The following is a 12,085-nucleotide window of genomic DNA, read 5'->3' on the forward strand; positions in this document are numbered from 1 at the left end:
GAATTTTTAAAAATCAGCTTCACAAGTACAAGATAGGGGGTGGAAGTGTGATTAGACAGAATTTTGTCTGGAAAAGATTGGGGGGGGCAATGTAAGCAGACTGCAAGTTTAATAAGTTGGCAATGTTATTTGGACTCCGAAAAAGCCAGAGACATACTGGGCCTCATTAAAAGAGCAACAGCTTCCAGAAATAAGAAAGTGAGAATTATTCTGTACTCTATCCTGGTCAGCACAAATAGAATGCTGTAGTGTTTGATTCTGGGGGCAAAAGTTTTAAAAGGGCGCTGATGATCTGGAGAGACTTTAGAGAGCAACGAGGAAGGAGAATGGCTAAACTGGGCATAGTTAGCCTACAAAACACTCAAAGAGAACAAAATACATGTATTCAAATACTTAAAAAAAAAAAAAAGCTTTCATGGAGAAGAATTAGACTGATTCTGTTTGGTCCCAGGGGACAGAACTGTAGAGGGCCAACTCTGAGAAAGTCCATTCTGGGATAAGATACAGGCCAGAGGCTTGTTCTTGCTCTTGCGCTAATAACTTGGCATGTGGGCTCTCCATCCTTCCCTCAGCATGCACGTGCTGCTCAGGATGAAGGCTCTTCAAGCCTCCTCGGTACACACAAGCTCTCTCAAAAACCCCCATGGGCACACACATGCTAAATACCATCTGTGGGCTATTAACACAATACTGTTTATGGCAAAAAGGGAACAAGGAAGTCATGCATTATGCAAATGCCTCGCATGTGGATTTGTTGATTCTGCTTGCCTAAAAGGGTATATAAGCCCTGTCCCTCAGTTAAATAAATGGAGCTGTCCTTTACTCTCCCGCCTGGCCCGTGTTTTGTGTTTTCTTTTCACTCTCTGCGGCATTCGGCCGGCCATCTCCAGCCATCTCTGGCCATTTCAACGCCACAGCTGCTGGCGGCACAGAACTAGGAATAACGGATGGAAATTGCAAAGAGGAAAATGTAGGTTTGATTTCAGGAAAAACTTCCTAATGATTAGGTGTCCTAAAGTAGAATGGTACCAGGGGCAGCAAGTTCCTTCTTATTGGAGGGCTTAAAACAGAAGAGATGACCACTTATTAAGTATATTATAGGGAGAATTCTTTTTGGGAATGGGTTGTATTAGATGGACATTAAGATCCCTTCCAAGTATAAAACTCGGTGAGTCTGGAAATGACATTAAACAACTGAGATAATATTCTTTTAGCAGCTTAAGGATATACACAAATAAATTAGAAACTGAAAGATCCCAAGAGAAACCTCACCACTTATTTCTTGTTAAACTGACATTCAACTTTCAAGTTTTAATACTGCACTTTTAACCACTATATCACTGAAAGTTTATTTCAGCATAATGAAAAAAATAAAGGATAGAGTTAATCAGATGAGTCAATATGGAATAGTGAAGAGGGAGAAGAAGAGAAGAGAAGATGAATAGGCAAAAGGAGATAAAAGGAAGACAAGGGTAAAAGGATTGGCAAACCTATGCCTCTACTATGACTTCTACCTGCTAGGATAGTTTAAATGACTTAAAGTTATCAAGCTAGATGACAGATGTGGATCTTTTGTGTTTTGATACTGCTTCGAGATTAAGGCTGTCTTAAAGGAACATTCATAATCATGACCATCACAATTACTTGGAAACTAAAACATTCAGATTCCACATTACCACCAAAACAAAACATTAATCCAGCAGCAGCTAGCATTAAGGTTGAATTATTCTTCTTATACAAACAATAGTTTCAGAAAATACTTTGAGGCTATCCTTAATGAATGTTGAATTGAAGAAGTGTTATACGGGCAAAGGCAATTTTTACAGTGCTCTGGAATTTTCGGGTAACTGTCATCTGTTTTATTTTACTTTTTGTAGGACTTAGTAGTGTTAGTAACATTCCTACATCAATTTCTCTCTCATTTCCTGCCTATTTTATGTACTCATACTTCAACAATATAAGGATTAGTAATTTCATTATTGTGGAGTATTCCCTCTATTGATTGCAATCCTTTTATTACTTAAGATCTCTTAAGGCTTTCATGTATTGGTATGGCCAAAAAATTTCTACATTCAACTGAGTGATGAGCCTCCCCAAATTTAGCTGGACTACTCATCAGACCACACACATACACACACAACACTGGGTCCCTAACTTTAAGCTTTTCTAGCTTGGTAAGATTTGTCAAAGCCTATGCCACAATACAATAGCTTGAACAACCCAAGGTCACCTATAACACTCTATAAGGCATTTGGAGTAGGACCTTAATGAAATATGATTTATGTGTTATTTAATTAGGTGAATCTATTATGCATAGATATAATCTTTATTTCTTTAAAGCAATTTGGCTTATTTAAAAAAATTAAATTATAAAGGGCCTACGCCCACATACCACAATAATGGCTATTCTTCCTCCCACATCGCCAACAACTGTGATGGGTGGCTTTTCTTTTGGAATCAACACTGATAAAAGAATAAAATCAAAAATTAAAAGCAGAACTTAAGGAAAAAACAAGAAACATAGTGATATACAAATATTAAATTTTTCTCAAGAAATTTTTGTGTAATTAAAAATTCAGACTTCCTTTCTTACCAGAATTTCAATTTTACGAAAGCAATGGTAGAAGCAGTACAATAAACTATCAAAATCCCCACATTTTATGGCATTAGGATTTTTTGCTAAGAACATCAACTAACGCATACACACATAATCTATCCATCCATCTGTCTATATCTCCAGATGTCATTATGATGAGGAAAAACCTTAAACAACCCAGAAATACTAATTTAATACTCATTCTTTTAATTCAGGTTTCTAGATGCAAAGTTGCAAAAGTGATTTTTCTGATACAGTGTTATAAGAAAACATAACTTTTTAAAAGAAATAAACTAATATCGAAACTCAACAAAACTGTCAGAGAAAGCTGAGGATCAGAGATAAAGAGTGATTTTTCCCTGTGGTCACTGACTTAACTACTGGCCCAGCAAATTAAAAAGGACACAAAATTATTTCAAAAGTTGAATTAAACTGAGATTTGCACACTACTATAAATATGTTCTTAGAACAAGGGTTTATGCCATAGTTTTGTAATCCCAGTTCTGTACTTACTATGTACTTATCATTTAGTACATACATTATAAATATTTGCTGAACTGACATGAAGATATTATTTTTGCTTTTAAAAAACCATTTGGCAATGTATGAAAAGAAAAGTTCTTTCATTAAGCATTAAATATATCAGGTTATATATAAATGATTTAAACAAGAATATATTTTCTATTTCTTTATTCTCTTCTGTAACTGATTTTCTACCTAACTCACCATAGCACTATTTCAACATTATCTTCTTTCCTCAAACCTCCCACCACCTTTCCTTCCCCCATGTCTTCTCAGTTGAAGATCTAGCCTTATGTTTCACTAACAATAAAATAAAATAAAAATGGAGGGTTTTCATCATAAACTCTCTCTCCTTTCCTTTTTTTTTTTTATTTTACATCCTTTGGACAAAATCCTCTACTACCCATTCCTTCCCTAAGGTCTCTTAAGGCCATTCATCTTGCCCTCTACAAAGCAGCTAGATGGCATAGCAGATAGAATGCTGGCCCTGGAGTCAGGAAGACTGTCTTCCTGAGTTCAAATCTGGCCTCAGATACCTACTAGTTGTGTGACTCTGGGCAACTCACTTAACCCTGTTTGCCTCAGTTTCCTCATCTATAAAATGAACTGGAGAAGGAAACAGCATACTCCAGTACATCTGCCAAGAAAATCCCAAATGGGGTCAGAAAGAGTCAAACACAACTGAAATAACAGAACAACAACATCCCTTCTAGCAAGTACTATCAAATCCATTTCCTCTTATCTTCCCTATCAGAGTGCCTCCACTATCATCCTATTTCCAATCTCTACCTATCTACCAGCTCCTTCCTGGCTGCACAGAACAACTCCCCAAGTCTCTCTCAACTTTTAAAACCCTACTCTGCCCCTCCTCCTCAACTAAACTCCTCGAAAAAGCCATCTATTTGATGCTTTGTCTCCTTCCACTTTCTCCTCAACACTCTATAACCTCATTTCTGACCTCATCACTCAAATGAAACTGTTCTTTCCAGTTACCAAATTTACCAATAAGCTCTTAATTGACAAATTTAGTGGTCTTTTCTCAATCTTTACACTTCTTAACCTCCTGAAGTTTCTGACCAACTGCTAGATTCCTCTTGTTTTTTTTCCCACATTGTCTTCTGTTTTTTCCCCAATAAACCAAGTTTGCAACCTTACTGCTTTTGTAACTTCTCACTTACCTCACATATATAATTGTTTGACAAATACTGCAACTTCATTTTCCAGATCTCTCCTATCCATCCCCTTATTTCTGCCAATAGAAGGACTATCTTGGCCCTTATTAAACCTTTTGGACTTCTTGCCTCAAGTCTCTTCCCACTCTATCTACTTTCCAAAAAGCTGCCAAAGTGATAAAGCACAGGTCTCACCATCTCAACATCCTAACTCAATAAACTCCAATGCCCCCTTATCACTTAACTCTAGGATCAACTAAAACACTTGTTTGGGCATTTAAAGCTCTTCACAATCTGGCTTCTTAATGACTTTGTGGTCATTATTCCCCTCCACATATGCTATAGTCAAGCCATCTTGCAGCTTCTCACACATGAAACTCCACCTATCATCTCTGTGCCTTTGTACTGACTATTCCCTTGCCCAGAATGAATTCACCCCAGCTCCATCTCAAAGAATGACTGGCCTTTATGAAAACTCAGTTCAAAAACCAAACTCTACAAGAGGCTTTTCCTTGTTCCTGTAACTGCTGGTTTCTTCCCCACTTGGCTTTTTCTTTATATCTCCAGGGTTTAGTACAATTCTTGACAAAGACCAAGGATTTTACACACATAAATGCTTGTGGATTGCTACTGTTTCCCCCAATAGAATGTAAGCCCCTTGACAAAGGCAGAGGCTATTTAATTTTTGCTTCTGTATAGTATAATTCCTGAAAAACAAATACTTGTTGTCTAAAGGAAAGAATGAATGATTGATATATCCTGAATCATCTGAAGCCTTTGAAGAATCCCACCTTTGCAACCAATAAACAAGTTGTGGTACATGAATGTAATGAATTGTCATAGGATGACAAGAAACAATGAATACGATGAATATAGAAAATAAAATCACCTGCATGAACCAACGCAGAGAGAAGGAAGCATAAGTAGGAGAACAATATACACTATAACTACGATATTACAAATGGGAGAATAAAACAAAATTGAAGTTGAATGCTATAAAATTATAACATCTAAGCTTCGCCTCTAAGAAATTAGAATGCTATTTCCCTCTCTTCTCTGCAAAAGCAGGAGACTGGGTATGGAAACCCATGAATAATGCCAGATTTAGCTGATGTGTTATTTAATTTTACTGAGGTGTTTTTTTCTTTCTCTTTTTTATTTTTTGTAATAAGGGATAACACTTTGGTAGAGAGAGGAGTATGAGAAGTGAAGAAAAAAACAAAAGATACCAGTGTATTAAAATAAATTAACAAAAATTAATTATTTTAGTAATAATTTAATAAAGCTAAATAATAAACAATTACTTTTTATTTTATTTTTAGTTTTCAACATTCACTTCCATAAGATTTTGAGTTCCAAATTTTCTCCCCATCTCTCCCCTACCCCCACCATGATTCTGATTACCCCTTCCTCCAATGCCCTCCCTGCTATTACCCTCCATCCCCCCCACCCCTGCCCCTTCTCTTATCCTCTTCCCTTCTATTTTCCTATAGGGAAAGATAGATTTGTATACTCCATTACCTGTGTATCTTATTTCCCAGTTGCATGCAGAAACAAGTTTTAACATTTGCTTTTAAAACTATGAGTTCCGCATTCTCTCCCTCCCTCCCTCCCCACCCTCATTGAGAGGGGCAGCAATTTGATATAGGTTATACATGTGTAGTCATACAAAACACTTCCATAGCAGTCATGCTGTGAAAGACTATATTTCCCTCCATTCTATGCCACCCCCCATTTATTCTATTCTTTTGACCCTGCCCCTCCTCAAAAGTGTTTGCTTCTGATTACCTCAACTTCCCATTCACTGTCCCTTGTATCATCCCGCCTCTCTTATCCCATTCCTCCCTACTTTCCTGTAGAGTAAGATAGATTTCCATACCCTCCTTAAGTGCGTATGTTATTCCCTCCTTAAGTCAAATCTGATGAGAGTAAGGTTCACTCATTCCCTCTCACTTCCCCCCTCTTCCTCTCCAATGTAAAAGCTTTTTCTTGCCTCTTTTTACACGAGATAATTTACCCCATTCTATCTCTCCCTTTCTCCTTCTCCCAGTACATTCCTCTCTCACTCCTTAATTTTATTTTTCAGATATCATCCCTTCATATTCAACTCACCCTGTGCCATCTATCTATTTATCTATCTATCTTCCCTCCAATTACCCTAATACTGAGAAAGGTCTCATAAGTTACAAAGAACATCTTTACATGTAGGAGAGTAAACAGTTCAACTTGTCATTTCTCTTTTCCTGCTTGTCTTTTCATGCTTCTCTTGATTCTTATATTTTAAAGTCAAATTTTCTGTTCAGCTCTGGTCTTTTCATCAAGAATGCTTGAAAGTCCTTTATTTCGACTTCCGGAGGCAGAGCCAAGATGTCGGCTAGAAAGCAGGGACTAGGGTGAGCTCCCCGCGGAGTCCCTCCAAAAACCTATAAAAAATGGCTCTGAACAAATTCTAGAACTGCAGAACCCACAAAACAGCAGAGGGAAACAGGGCTCCAGCCCAGGACAGCCTGGATGGTCTCTGGGTGAGGTCTATCCCACATGGAGCTGGGAGCTGGGAGTGGAGCAGAGCAGAGGCCAGCATGAGCGGCTCAGACCAACCAGACCAGGAGCCGGGCGGAGCAGGCCCTAGAGCCCTGAATCAGTGAGCTGTGGCAGTTACCAGACTTCTCAACCCACAAACACCAAAGACAACAGAGAAGGTTAGTGGGAAAAGCTGAGGGAGTGGAAGGAGTTCCCGGTTCGGCCACCACCTCCGGGGCAGCGGAGGTGGGGCAGCTACAGCTGCTGTTGCTTCTGGCCCCAGGCCCACCTGGTGGGAGGAATTAAGTGGCAGATCAGAGCAGGAGTGCACAGCCTGCTGAAGATCTAAGCCCAGTCCAGGTTGGGGGTTCTTGGGAAAGGAGGAGTGCTGGTGTGGCAGAGCTGGCGCATCACCCCCAAACATGGAACATAGAACTCTTTAGTCTACAAGCAGTCATACCCTGCTGAAAAACTCAAGGGTCAACTTAGTTGGTTGGGAATATGGCCAGGCAGCGAAAATGCAGCCAGATTCAGTCTCAGACTTTGGAATCTTACTTTGGTGACAAAGAAGACCAAAACATACAGCCTAAAAAAGTCAACAAAGTGCAAGACCCTACACCAAAAGCCTCCAAGAAAAACATGAACTGGTCCCAGGCCATGGAAGAGCTCAAAAAGGATTTGGAAAAGCAAGTTAGAGAAGTAGAGGAAAAATTGGGAAGAGAAATGAGAAGGATGCGAGAAAACCATGAAAAATAAGTCAATGACTTGCTAAAGGACATCCAAAAAAAACTGAAAAATACACTGAAGAAAACAACACCTTAAAAAATAGACTAACTCAAATGGCAAAAGAGCTCCAAAAAGCCAATGAGGAGAAGAATGCCTTGAAAGGCAGAATTAGCCAAATGGAAAAGGAGGTCCAACGGACCACTGAAGAAAATACTACCTTAAAAATGAGATTGGAGCAAGTGGAAGCTAGTGACTGGTTTTAATCCTAGCTCCTTTGACCTCTGGAATATCATATTCCAAGCCCTAGGATTTCTTAATGTAGAAGTTGCTAAATCTTGTGCTATCCTGATTGTGTTTCCACAATACTTGAATTGTTTCTTTCTGCCTGCTTGCAATATTTTCTCCTTGACCTGGGAATTCTGGAATTTGGCTACAATATGTCTAGGAGTTTTCCTTTTGGGATCTCTTTTAGGAGGTAATCAGTGGATTCTTTCAATATCTATTTTCCCCTCTCATTCTGCAATATCAGGGCAATTTTCCTTGACAATTTCTTGAAAGATGATATCTAGGCTCTTTTTTTTTTTAATCATGTCTTTCAGGTAGACCAATAATTTTAAAATTATCTCTCCTGGATCTATTTTCCAAGTCAGTTATCTTTCCAATGAGATATTTCACATTGTCTTCTATTCTTTTCATTCTTTTGGTTTTGTTTTATAATTTCTTGATTTCTGTGTTGGTAAGCAAAATGGCCTTTGTTTTCTTTGAGTAACTCAGTGTATTTCATTGAGCCTTGCTAGGCGCTGGGCCCCAGGCCCAGAGCCCTATTAGGTCTGGAACCTATGTGGGTGAGGATTGGTGACTGGGGTGGGGCCCAAGATGGGGCTGGCTAAGGGGAGGTGTTAACTCCAGAGCCATGCCCTATTGGGTGTTAACCTAATCTATGTGGATGTGAACCTCCCAGGGTCCTAAGGGGAGGGGCCAACTCAAGAACCAATCACCAGAGCCTGGGCTCTGGTCATTCAGACGACGCTTGATGATGCCAAAAACTCTATAAGAGGAGAAAAGACAGCTTGAAGATCCTTTTCTGTTGGAGCTCTACCTGCATAGTGGTGGCGAGCGTGACTCTGGGCCAGCTCTTGTTCCGAGCTCCCGAGCTGAACCTAGATGTTGGTAACTATGAATTGTATTGGGTCGGTCTGCTGATGTTTATAATTTGTTTGTATTTTGTTCTGAAGTACAGGATGCTGGCTTTTTCCCCTGAACTAAGTGAATGATATTTGTATGCTGAATTAAAGTAAGCCTGTCATTGGAGCTCTTTGCGGCAGCAGTGGTGGCGTGTGACTCTGGGCCAGCCCTTGTCCTGAGCTCCTGGGCTGAACCTAGATGTTGGTAACTATGAATTGTACTGGATCTGTCTGTTGATATTTGTAATTCGTTTGTATTTTGTTCTGAAGTTCATGGTGCTAGCCTTTTCCCCTGAACTAAGTGAATGCTGTCTGTATGCTGGATTACAGTAAACTTGTCAACCCCTTCACCTTGCTTTCCTTGGTTAAACAGATCAAAAGAACCTGTGCTTTCCCAGCGTGCCAGCAGCTTTCTGGGTGCTGGCTGTGGGTGGATCTTACACCCCCACAGAAGCTGCTAGCCAGATTGTGGAAACATTTCTCATAAAGTCATTAGCTTCCATTTACTCCCAATCTGATTGTTTAGGCAGTATTTTCTTCACTGAGCTTTTGGACCACCTTTTCCATCTGGCCAATTCTGCTTTTTAAGGCATTCTTCTCCTCACTGGCTTTTTGGAGCTCTTTTGCCATTTGAGTTAGTCTATTTTTTAAGGTGTCATTTTCTTCAGTTTTTTGGGGGGTCTCCTTTAGCAAGTCATTGACTTGTTTTTCATGGTTTTCTTGCATCACTCTCATTTCTCTTCTCAATTTTTCCTCTACTTCTCTTACTTGCTTTTCCTTTTTGAGCTCTTCCGTGGCCTGACACCAATTCATACTGTTCTTGCTGGTGTTGGATATAGGCGCTTTGATTTTGTTGTTTTCTTCTCATAGTATGTTTTCATCTTCCTTGTCACTGAAGTAAGATTGTGTAGTCTGATTTTTTTCCCCCACTGTTTGCTCATTTTCCCAGCCAATTACTTGACTTTTTAGCTCTTTGTTAAGGAAGGTCTCTGCTTCTAGTGTGGAGGGTGTAATGTCCCAAGCTTCAGAGATTTTGTGTAGATGTTTTCAGAGCTACTTCTAGGGACCTGTAAATTTTCAGTTCTCCTAAGGTTGTATGATCAAAGGAGAGGTGTTTCCTCCTCTCCTTTGTGCTCTGGTCTGTGAGTGACCACAAGCACTCTTTTCTGCCTTGGAACTGTGAGAAAGATTCCCTCTCCGCTGCCAACACAAGCTCTGCCACGCCAGCACGTCTGCCCCAGGATGGCCACCCAGATCAAAGCACGGGCAAAGCAAGAAAATCCTGCCTCAGCACTAGCAAAGAGATCCGTGCAATCCTCCTTTGATGAGCCGCTTGATTCCCCCAACCCCCCGGGGTGTCTGTGGGCTGAGAGCTCCAGAAGCACCTGTCATGTCACTGTCATGTTGCTGCTACTGCCACCCTGGGGCCGGACCTTGCTCCTCTCTCACCCAGGTCTGACAGAGCTTTCCCACTGATCCTCTAAGTTGTCTTTGGCATTTGTGGGTTGAGAAGTCTGCCAGTGGTTCAGTGAGCTGAGGCCTGCTCTGCCCCGTCTGTGCCGGCACAGTCCATACTAGACCTCACTCTTCTCTCAGACTGGTGCCACTGACCTTTCCTGTCAACCTTCCGTCTTGGGCTGGAAATTTGTTTCCCTCTTTCGTTTTGTGGGTTCTGCTGCTCTAGAATTTGTTTGGAGTCATTTTTTACAGGTATTTGGAGGGATTTGAGGGAGAGCTCAAGCTCCCTGCTTTTACTCTGCTCCCTTTTTTTTTTTTTTTTAGTATCCTTCACCTGATCTAAAAGGCTGGATTTTTTCCAATGCCACATCTAGGATGTGAAGATCTCCATTTCAGTTTTTAAGGTAGAGCTACTAGAGTTAAAAAAGGAACTATCTGAGGTTGAAAAAGAAAATAAATTTCGATGTCATTAAGGGCAAGTTTTTGTGCAGGCAAATAAAAGAGTACTGGTAGTACAAAATGGAAGAAGAGCTTTGTATTACTTATAACATCTGAGGACTCACCAACTCTGCTTCTTCAAATAAATCTCTTCCAAATGGTTCTTTCACACACCTCAGCTCAGTAATCACAACATGGTATAAATAGTGGAAAAAGGACAAATTCTAGAACCAGAGGATCTGAGTTTGAATCCCATTTTTTGTCACTTATATGACTCTGCTCAATGAAAGTTGCAGTCAGAGGATCCAGGTTCAAATCCCAACTGACACTCTGTTGGGACCCTGGATAAGTCACTTAACCTCTTGAACCAGTTTACTCAACTCCAAAGGGAAGAGGCTGGTTAGAAGATCAGATCAGCAAAGGTGACAAAAAAGAAAAAGACACTTGTTCAAGGGACTATGGAAGAAGAGGCTCAAAAATGCAACTTTGGTGGAGCAGAGAATGGCTCCAACTATTCAGGAAACCAATCTGGAACTCTACTTCAAAAAGTCACTAAACTGAATGCACCTTTTGATCCATTACTACAACCCTCAAAAGATTAAAGTTGGAAAGAAAGGGCCCAAACATACGAAAGCACTTTCAGTCACTTTCTTTGTTATATCAAAGTACTGGAAACAAAGTGAGTATCTATCACTTGGGAAACAGTTAATTTTATGTCAGTTGTTTGTTGTCCTTTGTGTTCAAAGATGGGGCAGCTAGGTGGCGCAGTGAGGAGAGCACTGGCCCTGGAATCAGGAAGACCTGAGTTCAAATCCAGCCTCAGACATATGACACACTTAATAGCTATGTGACCTTGGGCAAGTCACTTATCCCCAATTGCCCTGCCTTCCCCCCTCCAAAAAAAAACCAAAACAAACAAATCAAAGAGGACCAAAATGGCATCACTATGTTCAAGTCAACGTACACTGTGTCTGACTATGGCTGTTCAGACCGACATGAGCTCAGAATGCTCTACCACAAGTTGGGCATATGATAATCCATATGAACATCTAGAGTGAGGATGGCTCTCAATTTGCAGATTTCACATTTCTTTTTAGCTACTACAACTCTACTTTGCCTACAGAGCACAGTGCCTTCTTTGATGCAGGCACAGTATGCTGGGTGGTCCTGTGCCAGTGTATCCCATGTCTCACAATCAATTACAAAGTTCTTCAGAGAGACCTTGAAAGTGTCCTTGTATTGCTACTTCTGACCTCCATAGGAGCACCTGCCTTCACTGCCACACCTTCCTTTGGAGCCTCCCAAATACTCAGCTAATTTGTGCATCAACCTCATCACCTATGTGTATATCCCTGGAAAGTATACTGCCAACATAAGTGAACATATCCACAGCAATCAAAACTACTCCATTTGCTGTGATTGATGGTTCCATATATGGATGGTGTCACGCTGGCTGGTAGAGCACTTCT

The 12,085-nt window shown here is 40.4% G+C and overlaps 1 protein-coding gene across 1 annotated transcript in view; it reads right to left on the reverse strand.

Moving 5' to 3' along the window:
- Positions 1-12,085, reverse strand: part of PRPSAP2 (phosphoribosyl pyrophosphate synthetase associated protein 2) — a 79,112-nt gene that overhangs the window by 16,022 nt on the left and 51,005 nt on the right. Inside the window, exon 10 of the mRNA XM_036744816.1 lies at positions 2,393-2,463. Within this exon, the coding sequence (XP_036600711.1) occupies positions 2,393-2,463 (71 nt within the window). The remainder of the gene's footprint in view (positions 1-2,392; positions 2,464-12,085) is intronic.

Source organism: Trichosurus vulpecula, chromosome 1 (genome assembly GCF_011100635.1).
Source record: "Trichosurus vulpecula isolate mTriVul1 chromosome 1, mTriVul1.pri, whole genome shotgun sequence".
Lineage (NCBI taxonomy): Eukaryota > Metazoa > Chordata > Mammalia > Diprotodontia > Phalangeridae > Trichosurus > Trichosurus vulpecula.